Source organism: Neltuma alba, unplaced genomic scaffold, assembly GCF_004799145.2.
Source record: "Neltuma alba isolate B1F8T4 unplaced genomic scaffold, ASM479914v2 tig00005282_pilon, whole genome shotgun sequence".
Classification (NCBI taxonomy): Eukaryota; Viridiplantae; Streptophyta; class Magnoliopsida; order Fabales; family Fabaceae; genus Neltuma; species Neltuma alba.
The window spans coordinates 5409-23668 of record NW_021634047.1 but is presented as its reverse complement, the minus strand read 5'-3'; the positions used below and the strand labels follow the sequence as shown (position 1 = coordinate 23668).

Below are 18260 nucleotides of genomic sequence, written 5' to 3'. Positions count from 1 at the left end.
TCTATTATGTTTTGCTAAAATGACACACAGATCCCTTGAGCTTCTTACCATCATATAAACTTTCCCTCCATATCCAACACCTATAAAAATTTCCCTTAAAATGAATCAAATTACACAATCCTCCCCATTTTACTAAAATTTCAAAACTTTTCTATTTTCAGTGGAAAAATTAGCTATATTTTTAAAATGGCAAAAATATCTATCAAATTCCAACGACATTGATGGGAAGTCTGGGTAGTTAATTCTTTTTTGAGGGGAGGTCTGTGTAAATTTTCACAAAAGAAGAGACTGTGTAATTTTAGTAAAACTCAAAAGGAGGTTTGCATTAGTTTTGAAAATAAAAGCTATGAACTTCCAAAAAATCTAAAGAGAGGTTACATAATGTAATCAAAATACTATGGTGGGATAGCCATCAAATTCAGCTGATTTTTGTCTCCTTAAATATTGAACTCCACATTCTCAGCTAATTGTTCGTCATATAGTCCAACAACTAACTTAAAAGTTTCAGCGCTCAAAATCAGACTTGGAACAAATTATACACTGAAAAGATATGAACCGAGAAAATTAGCAATTTGCCACCCTAAACATATCGTTCAGCCCATAAAGTGAAAAGCTGATGAAGTAAGGAAGCAGAGAAGTTACATATGGGTATGGTGTGAAAGTGTCTTTGGATCCCAGGAACTGATTCTGCCTTAACTTCAGGTTGTGGTACTGAATTTACTTCAGGAACAGGCTCTGCTGCTGCATCTACTTTGGACTCAGAGACCGCATCAGGCGAGGCTTCTGCTTTCTGCACAGTGCTAGCAGCAGGTGCGGGTTCTGGCATTGTCTCTGTTGGCGCGGGAAGAGCCTTACCATTGGCGGAGGTTGGAAGAAGAGCCTTTCCAATTTGCTAATGTTGCCACCCATTCAAGAAGAATAAACGGACATGAAGGGGAAAAACAGAAGTTCCACTTTAGGCAATTGGTAGAGAGATATACACAGTAATACAATCCAAGATCTGCCACATCGTTGTTATCAGTTCACCTTATTAAATATGATAGCCAAACCATATTTTGTGATGCATGTAATGTATTTTAACATCTATATATTTGAATTTTTTAGTCCAAAATGCTCCAAAGCAGCTCAAGAACTTATATAAAATCTCAATGATATGAACAAAGAGGAAGATTGATATTGAAGTTAAACTGAAAATCATAGCTACAGTTTCTTTTATACTGTCATGAAGACCTTGCTATGAAAATCTATATATTACGCTTGAAATGCTTGTTTAAAACTCAAATTTTCATATTGCTCATTTGCCATGTGTTAATTGGTTGAATGCTCATACACAAACATCTCATATCCATAATTTTTCTTATCTACATATCGCGTGTCATGCATGACACAATATCAATAAAAGATATCAAGAAAAATATCAAGTACCGTTATTTCATCAACGAGCTCCTTTGGGCAACCTTTGTATTCAAGAACTCATCAACCTGTTGCAGGGTTTGCTTTCGATCCTGCAATGGAAAAAATGAAGGCCATCAGGCAAATTCATGATGTTTAGAGCTTGACTAAATGGTAAATTCCATCTCCTTGATCACCATTTATGGGAATCAAGGATGTGTTGATGGACCAAAACACGCACACCACAGAAAGGTTTTCTGTATTGAGTTAGGGGGAAATATTGGCCATAAGAGTCCAGAGAAAATAATATCATCAATGGGAATACCAGGTATGCATGCCAGTCAAAACTGAAAACATAACATTGAACATATATTACACCATCAAAGCATACAAACATCCCTCCCTTTCTCATGATCACAATTTCAAATCATACTGCTATGAAATTCTACTTCCACAATCTTAGCGGATCATTATGCAACAAGTAAAATTGCAGGACTATGACTCTTGGACATTCCTTCCCCCTCCCCCCCCCCCCCCCCCAAAAAAAAACCAACTGAGGGAAGAGACTACAGTTTTTAGTATCAATATCCTTTGTAATGCATTGCTTATGAATACACATTTCAGGTTCTGCCCCACTTCAGGAGCAGAAAATCGTACTAACCTCAGCAAATAGAAGCTTCTTGCTTGCAAACTGAACAACTGCAGCAGAACCTACAAGTTGGAGAATTGTTTCTATCTACAAAAAGGAGTAAACACATCAACAAGTAATTTATCATCAGCGAGTTGTGCCAATCAGAAACTACTCGTCATATTAACCTCAGTAAAAAGCGAACAGCCCCAAACCAGTAGCTGCAGCAAACCCAAGAGTGAGAGCCAAGCCATCAGAGGTATCCTGAAATGATAGATCTTCATCAGAAATCCAAAGAAATGCTAAAGATTGAGATCATGAAATTGGTCAGATGACAGAAACAATTTAAGAGGAAAAAATGGATTTGTTAGAAAACATATGTTAAACCATAGTCTTAGAGGGTGTTTGGTTGACCATAAAAGCATTTTTTAAAAATGCTTTACGCAAATCGAGACAAAACTCTTTTTATATACTTACTTCGTATGTCGTAAAATCACTTTAAAAACCAAAGTCTGATTTCACCCAATTAAGAAAATGTTTAATGGTAATTAATTTGAAAGTTAAAAATACTTTGGGGGTGCTTCAGCATAAACAGTTTTAAAATTATAAAATCAAAGAAATGTAAGATACATACTCCTATTGCACCAGTGATAGACTCAGTCAAGTTGCCAAGATCCAAACTAAAAGCTTTCCTTGGTGCAGTCCATGGAAGACCACTATTCTGCGGAATTTCAATCCATGTCAGAGAATGTACAAGCTGAGAAAGCAAGTTAGATAAAATTGTGATAAACATTAAGCCAATAAAAATAGGAAGGCACAAAAAATACCATCCATCCTCGGTCCTTCTGCACCATCCTTAATTGCATAAGCAGCTTTGAATCCATTGACTGTGACCAACTCTGCAACCAATTCGGAGTTCCCATCAAATCTGGCTTCCCACACAAGCACATTCTATCAGCTCCAGGCGCACATGTTTTTGTACTTCATGAGATTTAAACTTAACATATTTCATCAAACCGAGCAAAAGGAGTTCTACCCTACGTTCCTTTCTAAGTGGAAAGCATGGTGTTGTGTTTTTGAATGTGCTGAAATCCTCACTTCCAAACTCAATAACAAAATGGACATTCAGCAAATACTCCATGGCTGCTACATCTTTTTCTTTTTACAATAGGCAGGTGGCATAGATGTTATTTGTTGCATGTGATTAGTTAAAGCAAAGCCATTGAAAAGAAAGGTTCTTTTTTCTTTGGGGGAAAACTGTGATCACCTAGCTACGAAATCATTCCAAAAATAAGTGAACAAATAATAGATGGTCACTGAGAGCTTTTTTGAGTCACAAACACTAGCTTCCAACATCAGTGACCAGAAAAAAGAACCGACTATAGGAAAAAATGAATGTGTTAGAATCGAATGACACTGGTTATTTAAGAGAGAGAGAGAGAGAGAGAATGACATTAATTCCTATGTCAGCTCAATGCCTCAATTGACAAAAGCACGTAAGAAACTACAAACAGACATTGTTGTAAGAGTGTAAACTCTTCTTACTTGTCCAGAATGAACAATGTGGTATTTTCCGGCTCCTTAAACTTCAGAGCCAGCTTCTTCAGAAATCCAGGTTTATCATCAGCCCTATAAGTGATTGACACGGCCTTCTTCTTCAAACCCCCAACATCTGGAGTACCCACTTGCCTAAACTCTGTTGGTGCTCTTATATCAAGCAACTGAGCATCCCCGTCAGCACCAAGCTTTGCATATGCATTTTTAGCTGACTCAACACCCCATGGCTTAGGCTTGTTCAGAACCTGAGACAAAACCAGAGGCACCCCCAAAATAGCTAAGCCTCCAGCTATAATCAAAGCGTTCTCTGATCCAAAACTTATGACACTATCTATAATCCCATTTACATCAAAGTCCCCAGAACTGGGACTTCCCGCAGATTGCTCTAATGCCTCCTCATATGTTAGAGCTTTAGCAATTCCTCCATTGATGACTGAAGCTGCAAGAAGAAGGCCCCCACGTACACCAGCAGGTAAATACTCATTCGGAGATGGTTTCTTGGATGGAAAACTGGCAGAATCTAACACTTTGCTAGCGGAAATCCTGGGAAGTGATGAGAACCTTCTGGGTTGTTTTCTTCTATCGCAGAGCACTGACAAAGGGGTCAAGGTAGCAGCATTGAGGGCCTCCATAGCATAATTCTTCTATATCACACACAGTCTCTTGAGGCTCTCAGAAACTCAAAGGATAAGCGTCTTGAAGTCTCCGAACATGAACAACCATGAGGGTTATAGGATCGAAGGTAAATTTGTTTCTTTGTGGGTGTGACTGTCGAGCAATGTGGAAGACGATTGTGAGGAGGTGAGGGAGGAGGTGGCTAAAGTGCAATTCAGTGGGTGTCCTTTGAGTGGAGGGAGGTGCTGAGCTGTAAGGGATATAAGAACTCCACCACTGTCTGCACGACACGTGGAGTGTGAGGATGAGACACAGCTGACGATTGAGGCTGCCTCCTGTTGGATTGTGTGGTTGAGAAACGCCAGAAAATGTTTTTGTTTTGGGGTGAAATTCTTCAGAAATCGCGATTCACCACCACCGCATGGAATCAAGACTCCAGAAACGTACTACAACAAAGCTTTAAACATAGTACTTCTTCGGAGCATCTAGCACAATGATCTATGTGTAAACTTTTATTAACTATTTTCTTCATAGATTATATTGATTTTGTTAACATGAACTGAGTGAATCAAAAATAATTTCTTTCACTTAGTCCAAAGCTCTCTGAAAACTTGATTCATAATTTCAAATAAGAGAGGTATTTAACAAAAAAAAAAGTGAATTTTGATACACTTTATTTCGTTGGCTAAAAATCAATTCTTTTTAATCACCTGAATTTGTATTAATTAATGAGTCGTACATTTAAAACTGGTATAAATTTCAAACATTGCATACATTTTAATCATTGTAACATGTCATAGCAAAGAAAATTGAAGTTAAAAAATTCTGTGTTATGTTTATATTATTCTTTTGGATTCCTGTTCAAAATATATGGGCCATCACTGGAAAAAAATAAAATATGCATATTCAGGTGAAAATAATCACTCGAAAAACTGTTTCTAGGTAACATATCGCATTCTCATCTTTCAGAATTATATAGTTGCCTACATATATTCATTTGGGGTAACATCTTTTTTTTTTCAAAAAAAAAATTCCTTGGTCTCATTGTATTTGGTGAAATCATAGAATTGAATTAGAGAAATAGTGTGCTGATTTGTTAGTTATCGATATAGTTTTTTTTCCAGAAAAAACTACTCTCGTATTGCTTTAGTTAAAATTTGATTTTGACTAAAATTAACCAAATACATATAAAATAGCGTAAATTAAGCATTAAGAAATATATATGAGTAAAAATATTTTCTCGAAGGAAGGCTTCAAATATCATGTTGTAGTTTGCCTGCGCGTATATATAAATAGAGTTATATTACTTCCTGTCCTTAATATAGAACTTCGTTTAATTTTTATTTTGGTCCTAAATATAAGACCTCAATCCACTTTGTCTCTAATATTTATACATTTTTTTCAAGATAGTCCTTCTAACAATAGTAGTTCTAGCCAATACACTTGATTAGCAAGAATATTTTAGGAAAGACAACACAACTAATTTAACTTCTTTTTTTAATCTCTTTAAATTAATCAACTAGCTCTTATAATTAGGAGCGAAGATAGTATATATTAAAAAAAAAGCATATGCGAAGGTAAATCACCATTTTGATGTTGTTGATGTTACAACAATCATAATAGATAAATGTATAATAAAGAGGGTGTGATTGTGTGCGTGTGTGTACATATATATACATACACATACATATGTATAAATAGATGTAGGAACAAGCACCCTCACGCTGATCCTTTTTCTACGCATGTATATCTTTTTATTAGAAATAATCATATTCGATATGTTGTGAGTCACTAAATGTGTTCAAACCAACACTTGCTTGTTTTACTATATTAAAAAAAGTCAAATACCAAGAAATGTCTCAAATTTGAGCACGTATAAATTTTTTTTTTTGCTTTTTGGTTACAAGTATGCATAAATGTTTTAAAAATCAAGTTTGATTTTTTTTAACTCCGCTGTATGAGGCCTTACAAATATAAGAACTGGGCAACTGGCTCGACAGCCCATGAAGATAGGATTGGGCTTCCAAAAATTAAGCCCAAATTTATAAAAGGGCTTTTACATGGCGGCCCTATGCAAAAGCATATTACACCAAGCCCAGATTATTGTAGAATATTGTCAGATCAGATTTGAGGCTTCGGGTGTTGGGCTTAAATTGATATCCAAATTCTTTCCCCACTTTCCTCTCTATTTGAGTTTTCCCCTCCATTTTCGGCTTAACATTTTGCAATTGATGGCTAATATTGCCAGAAAACACACACTCTCGTCTAGAAACGAAGAAATGAGGAATCAATTTAAAATATAAAACCCATAACCATCTATCCATTTTTATGGGACAGAAGCCAAAAAAGGAGGGTTGGCTTTATCTTGCAGGAATAAAGTGAGCTTGAACTTGAAACCAAAGAATTCTCACTTTGTGTTTGTGAACCCTAACAAGCATTCCTTTGCAATTGGCTGTGACTTAAAGCGAGGTTGTCAATCCTTGCATGACCTGAAACTTCAGTCAATTTGACTCAAGTCAAATACAACAAGCTTGTCACTTTCTTTTCTTTTTTTTTTTTTTTACTAAGCACATGTATTCTTTTATTGAAGATAATATTCCTTAAAGTCGGTAAACACTTTTTTTATTGGGGATTCAAACATTGATTGTCGGAAGGGATTAGCTCCTCCTGCTAAGCTAATGGTTGTCACTTTCCATTTTAATTCCTTGGGAGGGAGGAGGGGCAGCATGCATGCATCGGCCAATAATTTTCTTTTTAAAATAAATGCCTGCGCAATATGCAATTTAAATGAGGATGTATGGAATGTTTGTGTGTACAAGCTGACAGGGGAGACCAGACCTAACATCGCCTAATGTTCAAATAGGTAGGCAACATGTCCGGAAATCTTATATTTCTTAATTAAATGTTTAAAATAAAGTTCGCCCTTTTGACCAAATAAAAAAATTAAAGTTCACCCAACTCACCTAAATTTTTTTTATCTAAAAAAAATGTTTAAAATAAATAGTTCTCACATCTAAAAAAAATGTTTAAAATAAATAGTTCTCACAAAAAAAAAAAACCACCTTTATATGCACATCAAAGCTCTTTCTGCCTACCTTCTGTGAAGATTGACTATGTGTTAAAATGGGGGAAAATATTGAAAATGTGCGACTGGACACTACTTTTTTAAAACTTCTATGGCAACGGACTAGATATTACACTTATAGTTAGAATCTGTAAAGACTAAAGAGAGTCTTAAGTAACAAGAAAATCATTCGCATTTTCCCCTTATCGATAACTCCTTAAAGACAGACTAATGTAAATATCCATTGAGGATCCATGTCGGATGCATGACATGAACCAAAAGAAAGCTTCCCATCAGAAGAGCAAGCACAATAACTCCTTGAATGTGCCGAAAACTTGCTATATAATATAAAAAGGCTCCTCCATTATATACACACACACGTATATACACACGCATACATACATAAAGATAGCATTAGTAGCAAAATACAGAGCACAAAATACCAGGAAAAATAGGTAGGGAGGTCAAAGGGGGAGGGGGAACAAAAGAACTTCCGCACTTCCATCATTGAGTGCTCATGAAGCTGAATATCTTTTGATGACTGAAGAAGGGAAACTCGGCTGTTCTAACGGGGAATACACAGTAATGGAAGAAGGAGGAAGAGATGGGAGAGTAAAGTGGTACCCATGATATGGAAGAATAATGCACAAGAAACCCATTCAAGACTTCCAAAGAACATGGAAGGAAAAACGCTCCAACCAGTCCCCACATCAGACCTTGAGATAAGAATGGGATGAAACGTGTGATTGTCTAAATCCCAGCATCCTTCTCACCTAAACATAATTAGTGGTTGATCCGAGCTGAACTGCCATGCTCTCAGACACATCAGCCAAGGAGCTTAAATTGCACCTGATCAGGGCCTCCACAAAGTAGCAAGTTTCATCCCTGGTGTTCCCATCAGGCACATCCACCAGAAATGATTCGATCACCATCGTTCCAGCCATCCCGTCAATGACCTCCGGATGTACTGTGATTATAGAGGAGTAGTTCTGCAGATTCCATATAACACGATTCGGTTAGCATTCATCAGCTTACAACTTAACCAACTGTTTTGATAAACCATTCACCATCAATGAGGAATGAAAATCTCTCTACTCCACAATATTGTTTTCAAGCTATTCCCCATCTATATGATAGGAGAGGTAGGTCAAAGACAACAAAGAGAAGTAAGATCACTAGACTAATTGAACAACATAAGATGAGTGGTGGCCAAATTTCTAAAAACAAACACTAAATTCTAGAATTCAAACTTCCAGAACAGAGAATTTTCTGCTTCTAGAAATTAAGTAATGAAAATGGCTTTTGGTGATGGTTACAATTTAAGCACTATACTGTTTTTCCCTTAGTAAATCTCCAAGACCCAAGTGAGCTTTTACCTCCATATTAACAACGAGGGAAGACTTGTTTCCCCAATTTTGACAACAGGTTCAATTAAAGAACAAAACTGGATAATTTTCATCACTATTTGATCTCAGATCCATAATTATCTAGATGACATACATATTGACATACCCTCAGCCTATGGTCACCACCAACGATCCTAATGCCAAGAATGTGTTCCTCATCATCAAGTTGCTCGAGCATCTCCGTGCTGGTTGTGGCAGGAAGGCCAGATTTAACATTTACTTCTCTTACACTCCCAATATCAAGGTCCCCTTGCATAATACATCTGCTAACAAATGGTTTATACTTCTGCGGTTGATCAAATCTTCTAACCAGCGACCAAACCTAACACAAGACGAAAATAGTTGAGCCAGGTCACTCCATCAAAATTTTATCTTCTGCAACAAATTCTTCATATAATAAAACTATCTCCAAACACACAAGGATATTCAAGCCATGACCCTGAACCTCCACTGACGGTCGGACAGAACATAAAAGATGATGAAGATTAATCAAGAGCTGAGAAACTAAAATGTTGATCTTTCACAATGCATGGTGCTTTCAAAAGAAGTCCACTAAGAATTGAGAGTTAAGAGCGTTGTTATAGCAAGGTGAATAATTCTCCTAATGCCAGATTCATTATTGCCTAGGCATTTTCATCCATATCCAAGTGAAGTGGAGTGGCTGTTTAAATTTCACTTTTTACTGACCTTCGCGGCCTGAAGCTTCTATACAAGAAAAAGACATAGCCGAAAAAGGAAAAATAAACAAGATAAGCTATAAAGCATAGCATAAAAAATATATATATAACTTCCACATAAGTGTGTGCGTGTGTGTGTGTGTAGCTATTTTATGCTTCTGAAACTCGATGATTAACATGGGAGCACGAGTAAATTATTCGAACAAAAGGATTACACTTTGTCACAGAGAATTTCATAACTACAAATTACTTCATAATATGAATCAAGGCTGCCTATATCGCTCGAAACCTCGCGAGCTCAAAAAGACAACAATCATACACTCAGACAATAGAAGAATAAAACTAAAACCCAAAATCAAGAATAGTCCTCAAGCCAGCAAAGAAAGAGATAAATAAAACAAAAACATAAAAATGTAAACGCCAAAACAAATCCATTTAAAAGGTCAAATAGCATTAGAGATGAAAAGAAACCACCCCAAATGAGAGGAAAGGAAATCGCTCGATCTCCAAACAAAAACAAAAGTCAGACCATGGGAAAAACGGTTCCAATCTCAGAAAATCACCCCCACACAACAACACCAAGAAGGAACCCGTTCCAGATTTCAGAATTACAAGGAAATCCCATGATCTTGATCCAGAAGAACTATATGCAAGCGACTTACAAGGTGAACGGGAGCCCTTATGTGCTTAACTAGAGCTGAAGTGCACTGGTTGTCCCTCGGCTCGTGCCTGTGATGCCTCCTTATGTACTGCGTCTCAATCAAACCGTAGGATTCCGCGCCGTTGTTCATCTCGATTTCTTGAACCAGCGTGTCAGATATGGAAGAGTCTTCCTTCGAGAGAGAAGAGGAACGGGATATGCTTTGGTATATTAGGCTGCAGAGAGAAGTGCAGCCGCAAGAAGCAAAGCAATGGTGCTGGAAGGGAGAGAGAGTGAGAGGCTAAGGTAGTGTTTGGATAAAAACCAAACCATGGTTTCAGAAGTGCTTTTACGGATTACGAAGTAAATATGTGGAGGAGGTTACCTCGTTTTGCGGAAAAGTGCTTCTGAAACCATGGTTTTGGAGCACCCAAACAGAGCCTAAGTCCTACTTTTTTATTTTGTTCTTTTTTTGGCATATATCTTTTTTCTTTTAACCAAGAGGCTTAGTTAGCGTACCTTCGCAGACTAGATATATTAAAATCACCGACAATCCGACGTCGTTTTAACACATATTATTACACCCTGTCTTTATTATAAAAATTAGTTAATTAATTTAAATAAATTAAAGAAGTTTGTTAAGTTAATTATTTGTAATAAATATATATTATTTTTTTAAAAATATCCTTACTAATCATATATTAGATAGAATTATTATTTAATGAAATTTTTAATATGTGTAACTATTATAAAAAATATTTTAAGAAAACAATAAATAAAAAAAAAAATAAATTAAGATTTTATATTTAGTATTAAATTAAAAATTAAATTAATTTTAATATTAAAAACTGGAGACAGGACTATTGCACATTATTACCTACTAGTACGGCCAAAAAGCCCTTGGCTGCTTTCTGCTTGAACCGTATTATTGGTCCCTCAGATGAGAATACCAAACCAATCAAATTTAGAAGAGAATTAGTTGAAAAATCTTGTATCGCAAAATTTATTGTTTAAAGTTAGTGCAACTCTAGATCAACTTTATACAATATATCTTTAACTATATATAAATATCTTTTGTTTTGTACTCTTTTAATTTTATTTATAAGACACTTCTAACATGTTTTACACAGACTAAGAAAAATCTTAAACTGCATTAACTCTTTATTAAAATATAGCAACTTTCTAACTTTACCTATATTTAATATATACACCTTTCAAACAAAATAACTATTTACACTATAATAAATGAAAGACAATATAGTACAGTCATGGTAAAAATTTAATGAAGTAACTTACAAATATGACCAAAAAAACTTTCTCTTTGTCTTATAAACAGGACCAGACGAGTATAGAATTAAAATAAGTTATATATAGCACGAGAAAAATTGCACATGCCGAGCGTAAGTTGTGTCTGAGTCCTTATATAAATTTTAAATACTTTTAAGTAATAAAATTTACAATTGGGTATTTTTGAACAATTTATATTTGAATTACACATGTTTTTCCATATATTGTAGTGTAAATGAAGAATGAAATATAGCAGTATTAATGACTTAAAAAGATTAATATTATATATGGGATGGGACGGATAAAAGCAAAGATGCTGGTTTGATTTGTGATTGCCACTCAAGTTGGATGCATGCATTCCAAAGTCAAGCCTTTAAAGTAGGACTGAGGTACTAAATACTAGTAATACATTCTCGGGTGATAAGGCTTTATGGGTTTTCTATTTTATAAAAATTATAAAATATTTTGCCATCAGTACAAAACTAAGTCCTTTCTTCTCCAGGCCTAGGGGTCAAGCTTAGTCCACATTATTGAGGAATATATATATATATATATATATATATATTAAAGTGAAATCCATGTTCCTGTTTCTCTCCTGTTTTCTTTTTCTTTTTTCTTTTCTTTATAATTGTTTACAAAATAGTTTAAATTTATACTCCTTCCGTCCTTAATATAAGACATATTAACTAATTTGATTAGATTAAAAAATTAGATAAATTAGTTAATTATAAAAAAATATGACATATTTTTTCTAAAATATCATAATTATCTTCCTTAATATTCATCCTCCCTCTCCTACTTAATTATGATTAAAAAGATAAGGATAATTTTAAAAAATTGATAAATATGAAAAATAAATCTTACATTTAAGACAATATCAACTCAGTAATTATGTCATATATTAAGAATCGGATGATTAATATATTTCTCTAAAAAATCATTAAAACATGGCCATTAAAAATTATTTATTTAGTTTTAACACCGCTTGGTATACGCACGTCTATGAGAAACATAAAGAATTTCAAGAGAGAAATAAGGTATTTGCTTCATAACCATGTGAATAGTACGACTTGTTATAAATTTAATGTTTTATATGTTAATATATTTTTTTGGAGCTGAATTTTATATGTTAATGTTGAAACAAATTATGGAGCCTTCAATTTCAATAGTTCATTTTCATCACGTGAGCACCGCTTAGCTTTGCCGAGCATATCCGGGGAATCTTCTCTATAAGAGCATTGACAAACGCCGCAAGATGCTCCAATGCATGAGTTTTCAGACTCTTCATTATGGGTTTGTTTGGACTCACAACTAAAAAACATATTGAAATAAAACTATTCTCATATATTTATTTTATATTTTATATCTGATTATACAATTTGTTACGAAAATAAATATGTGTATGTATAGTGTTCTTAACTTTAACTTCGGTCATGTCTATATGTGCCAAATATAAATTTTCGAAAAAATATAGTATGTTAAAAAATGAAAAAAGAAAAACATATGTATCCAGGATTTAAATTAGGAAAAAAAAAGAATAGGAAAAACTGAAAAAAGGTTTTCTATTGCAAATTTTCTCAGTGAGAAATACCTGATAAATATTTATATACAGAAATATTAATACTCTATAAATTTTGTACATATAAAGTATCATTATTCTAATTTAGGACCTTCTCTTTTTCTCTTTTAATTCATCTGGGTTTTGCTCCAATTGACCAAAGACAACTGACTGCCTTTTTATGTAATCATTTTATTTATATTGAATAAATTTTTTTTATCAAAAAAAAAAATTTAGGTCCTTCTCACCAATAAAGTTTTCAATAGAAAGCTTTTTGAAAAAAATTTCAAAAATAAAAAATAAAATCCATTTAGAGCTAAGGGTAAAGATAAAAGTCGCAAGCTAGCAAGACCAGCCAAATATGCATGCAAAATTTAAAAGTGATTTTAAACAACTATTTGTACTATTTTATAACCCCCAAATAATGCAATTAAAATCTAGAACTGTCATACAAAAATTGAAAAAAAAAAAAAAAAGGCTTTTCTTCTATATGTCTTGGCGTTTTTCGATTTGTAGTGGGGCCGTCGTCCGCTTGGGGAACACGTATGGTCCAATCCCAACCTATTTCCTTAATTGAGATTTTTTAAAAAAAAAAATGTATTTATTTTTATTTTGATGAATTATCGATCTTCTATATATTATGATGCATTTATGATTTTTCATGAACAATTCCATATTCTTGTTATATAGTATTTTAATAGGGAAAAAAACCCAAAATAACCTGAATATACAAATTTTAACAATACAAATATTTGATATCCCATTCTGGTATTGAGATATTTTGAAGATAAAGCTGAAATTTACATCAAACTTTGTCCTATTGTAGAGAGGGTGATTGAGTTGTGATCATTTCAACCTTTGGCTGCCAATTGGTGCCTTTTCAAATTTAATTTATTTAAATGACAAATTAATTATATCTAACCAGTTCTGTGCTTTTTCAATCTCCATGTGCCAAAAAGAAAGACAAGCAGATGCAGTGAAATTATTTGGGGTAACTCTTTAAATCCTTTCCTTCACATCAACAAACTCAGCCCTCGAACAATATTTTTGTTTTGTTACTTTCTTAAATTTTTAATAAAAAATATAAGAATTAAATAATTAATTTTTTAACTAAAAAAACTAAACAACTAATATAAATATTAAGAAAATTAATTTAGTTAGTTATATGCAACAAGTGTGTGTTAGTTTTCTTAAAAATTACAAATTTAAAGAACAAAACAGTTTGAGGTATTATATCTAGAACCAACTCTAACTCTCAAACTAGTCCTTATATTAGTGTTTTAAATATTGAGCTAAAAATAAATAAATGATGTCTTGAAATTTCAAATTAATCACGAGCAAACAATTTTAAGTAGCATATGAAATTTTACTAATCCATGGTAATTTGTTAATAATCACAAACTAATCAAATTGCGATGAACCACTCCTAGTATAATTTTGAGATTGGGATTATAGTCTTTGGAAGAGGCAACAAAAGGATGTTTGTTGAATTGTCGCGAGGAGATTGGATAAAAATGGACACAAAAGTTACAAGGGTTGGGACAAAATGATTGGATTCTTAAGTCCTTTCAAGACACTCCTCTAATCCTCATTGGAAGCCAACCACATTGGATTACTCACTCATCCCATAAAACACAAATCTTCCCTGAATCAAGTGCCGCCTCTTGTCATCATTTTTCAAATTTTCTAGCTTATTTTTTATTTTATTTTGCACAAATAAATAAATATATGCTACTTCTGGTCCTTAACATACGATCTTGTTTAATTTTTATTTTGATCCTAAATATAAGACTCTAATCCACTTTGTCTTTTAAATTTATACATTTTTTCCAATGTAGTTTTTTTAATCATAATAATTATAGCCAATACACTTGATTAGCAAAGATATTTTAAGAAAGATAATACCTATTTCTTATAAGTAACTGTTGAAATAAAAAGACATTGGATCGAAAACATACCGGGTCGGGTCGGTCGGGTCTTGTTAGCTCACGCTTAAGCTAGACTATAAAAGTCTAAGTTTTTAAGTGCACAGCAGAGCACCTCTTTTGCAAGAAAGAAAATAAGAGAGAGATATAGTAGGAAAACTCTACTACTGGAGTGATTTGAACTGATGGGGGAAGCCTCTATTTATAGCTTTTGTCAGGGATATTTTGGGTAGCATAAAAATATCCAGTAAGCCCATCAAATAAAATCTGAGATAAGATATAATATATCCTTATCTCATAATATCATGATATTTGAACTTAAATCCAGAATCAATAACAATTAATTCTAAATATATATACTTAATATATATTTAATCTACACAATAAATAATTAATATATATTTAATCTACACAATATAAATTAATTAATTTAATATAAATTAATTAGATTTATATCATAACCGATTGGATATGATTCAGGGTGTTTGACCAAGTCAAACATATCACAATATCGCTTGGATATTTGACTGATATATTCTCTTTATACCCGGTCAAATAATCCGCCCATCAAGGGCGGATCCCAAGCCAAAATCTAACAGTAACTAATTTAACTTTTTTTTATAATCTCTTTAAATTAGTCAATTAGTTCTTATAATTAAAATCGTAGGTAGTATATAACTTTGTTATACTTACGAAAAAGGTCCATTGTTTGCTAGAATCCACACATCAAAGCTGAAAAAGATCTGTCATTCTCTTTTCCGTGTATTTTGACAATTTCTTTCTATTTGTATTGTCGTTGTCATCCACTTGGGGGAAAACAATACAATGGTCCAATCCCAACATGGAGGGCTTTTACAACTGAAGCGTAATTCACATGTTTAAAAGACTCTCTTAGAAAACAGACAGACTTTTTTTTTTGAGATGGGATCTCTTTTTCCCCTTTTTGTTTATAGCAAACATACTTTTCCTTGAAAAATCAATCTTCACTGAGAGGGCTATTTATGGAAGATCCTGACAAACAAGAAACCAAGTAAAATATCGTGATGTGGACCTATCATGATATCGGGTATGATTTATAAATTTCAGATCATCCTGACAATGTGTTGATGTGATTTTGTAAATTGTAGTGTTGTTATTTAAAATTACCCATGCGTTTAAACATCAAAAGTAGATGTGCCATAAATGTTTTTTTATTAACTATTTTTATTACATTTAATTATAATATTCTTATGCCTTCCATTATTGGCCCTTTTATGTGATATAATAACTGGCGAAGTAGCAATGAATTGAAATTTCTGTTACAGCATCACTGTTATTTCACCTTCATAAAGTATAATGAAATTATGATTTGATGGTAGGAAAAAAATTTCATAACAGTACCTAATTTGAAATTTTTAATTTGAAACCATATGAAATTAACAAAATACTACCTCCGGACTTTAATATAAGATATTATTTGACTTTTATTTTGATCCTAAATATGATATCTTAATCTACTTTGTCTATCATATTTATGTATTTTTTTTAAGGTAATCCTTATAACAATGGTATTTTTAGCTAAGACACTTGTTTAGCAAGAATATCTTAAGAAAAACAACATCTATTTATGACAAATAATTAACATAACTTATTTTTTTAATCTGTTTAAATTAATCAACTAGTTCTTATAATTAAGACCGGAGGTAGTATGCTCTTATTTCTTAATATCTCGTTTTGTGATGGAGATATTTTGAAGATAAAGGTCAGATTCACAACAACTACTTATGCTTTTTTGACTACAAACCCCCCAACTTTTTCCATGGCACAGACTTTATTCACTTGTTATCATCTTAACATTTGCCTGCTCATTGGCGTTCGTTTTAAGTCGTCGAGCACTTATTGGCCATTCTTTTTCTTTTGTCAAAGTGCAGGTACACAAAGCTTAAAAATAACTCGGGGTTGGGTCTGATGAAAAAAGTTAGTCTCTCATAATGTGATAAACTAATATTTAAATCTTATTAAAAGAGTTGTCCACATTTAGTGCCCGATACTGTTTTGAATAGAATTTTTACCAATAGAAAGATACCTATATTTTAGTAATAAAAAAAAAAGCTTAAAAATACCTAAAAGAAAGAACTGAAATACAGAAGTCTTAAGCCAAAGGATATAATTTTAAAATTAAAGGAGTCAAAATTCTTGAGAAAAACTAAATATCTTGGAGCATTCCATCACATTCCTTCGTTTGAAGAGAAGTTATATTAATAGGAGCTTTGTCATATTTGGCCATTCATTTATTCAAATGATAAGGTGATATTTTGATTTTTTTCAATAGAAAATATATGCCCATATTAATTATAAAAGAACAAAGTGAAGGTATATTTTGATCCGAAAACTAGTAAAATTATATTTAAGTAAAGCTAATTCAATGGTTGCCATCCCTATCTTATTTAAATGAAGCTAATCCTACAAGTGAGCTATACTATTTAAAACCAAATTTTTTTTCTATAAACAACTTATAAATAGATACCATAAATAGGGCTTTTACAATAAATAAAAACACGGCCAATTTAGGCAGTGGCCAGATGAAAGTAAGGAAAAAACGGATGATAATGAAATCGGACACGTGGAGTAATATAAGTGGGCAAAAATGGATGCAAAAGTTGTGCCGCTCAGTTTGGGACAGAATGATGGGATGATATGGCGATGAGGACACTCCTCAAAACCCAATTGGAAGGCAGCGCGTAGGATCTCACCCATCCCCCATCATATATCCCAATCCTTCGTGGCAGTCTCCTATTGGCTTTCGGTGCCACCAAAAGTTTGTTGCTTTCCTTTATCCGCCTCAAATGTTTTGTGAGATCCCAAAAAAAAATCCATTTTAAATTTAAAAAAAATTGAATATTATGAGATTATAAGCCTCTACTTTGTATGAGTATTTTTAACCAAATTTTTTCTCCAATCAATATATGAATCCTGCTGCTTACATTTTAAATATGACACATTCTTACCCTATATTATACATATAGTCCTCTCGGTTTTAGTTATAGGCCAAAGTTAACTAATTTCACAATTTTAAGGAGTAGCAGTTAATATTCTTAGATTTTTAGAAATACTCCTGTGTATTACTTCTCAATTTTGCCTTTCATTAAAATTAATGATCATAACAAAATGTTATTTAAGAATTAAAACATGATAAGAACTTGTTGCAGTGTTAATTAAAAAGGAGCGAGATAAGGAAAAAATTAACTTTATGATGAACTAGGGATTTAAAATTTTGCCTTGTAACTAGAATCAAAGGAAGTATTCACTAAGAAAAATATTTAGGTTGCTGAGATCCCAATTTTTTCAACTCTGCATTTATTTAATTTTTGCCAATTGGGTGGCTAGGAATTCTGACATATTTCTAGGGGCATCTTAAGTAAAAAGGTATATTCATTGTTCTTAAAATTCTACGAGATGGATTAATTATATGTTGAAACATAAAACTTTCCAGAATTGCTTTGTATTTGAAACAAAGGTCACATTTGATTTT

The 18260-nt window shown here is 33.0% G+C and overlaps 1 protein-coding gene and 1 pseudogene across 1 annotated transcript; both read right to left on the bottom strand.

Annotated features, from left to right (window-relative positions):
- Positions 1 to 580: 580 nt before the first annotated feature.
- Positions 581 to 4345, bottom strand: LOC114747367 (rhodanese-like domain-containing protein 4, chloroplastic; annotated as a pseudogene).
- A 3206-nt stretch (positions 4346 to 7551) lies between these two features.
- On the bottom strand, positions 7552 to 10270 carry LOC114747366 (abscisic acid receptor PYL9-like). Its single transcript, XM_028935684.1, has 3 exons — positions 10002 to 10270; positions 8769 to 8984; positions 7552 to 8245 (listed from the first exon to the last, which is right to left on the bottom strand). The coding sequence occupies exons 1-3, from the start codon at positions 10128 to 10130 to the stop codon at positions 8030 to 8032; spliced, it is 561 nt and encodes a 186-aa protein (XP_028791517.1). The 5' UTR covers positions 10131 to 10270; the 3' UTR covers positions 7552 to 8029.
- Between the last annotated feature and the right edge of the window lie 7990 nt (positions 10271 to 18260).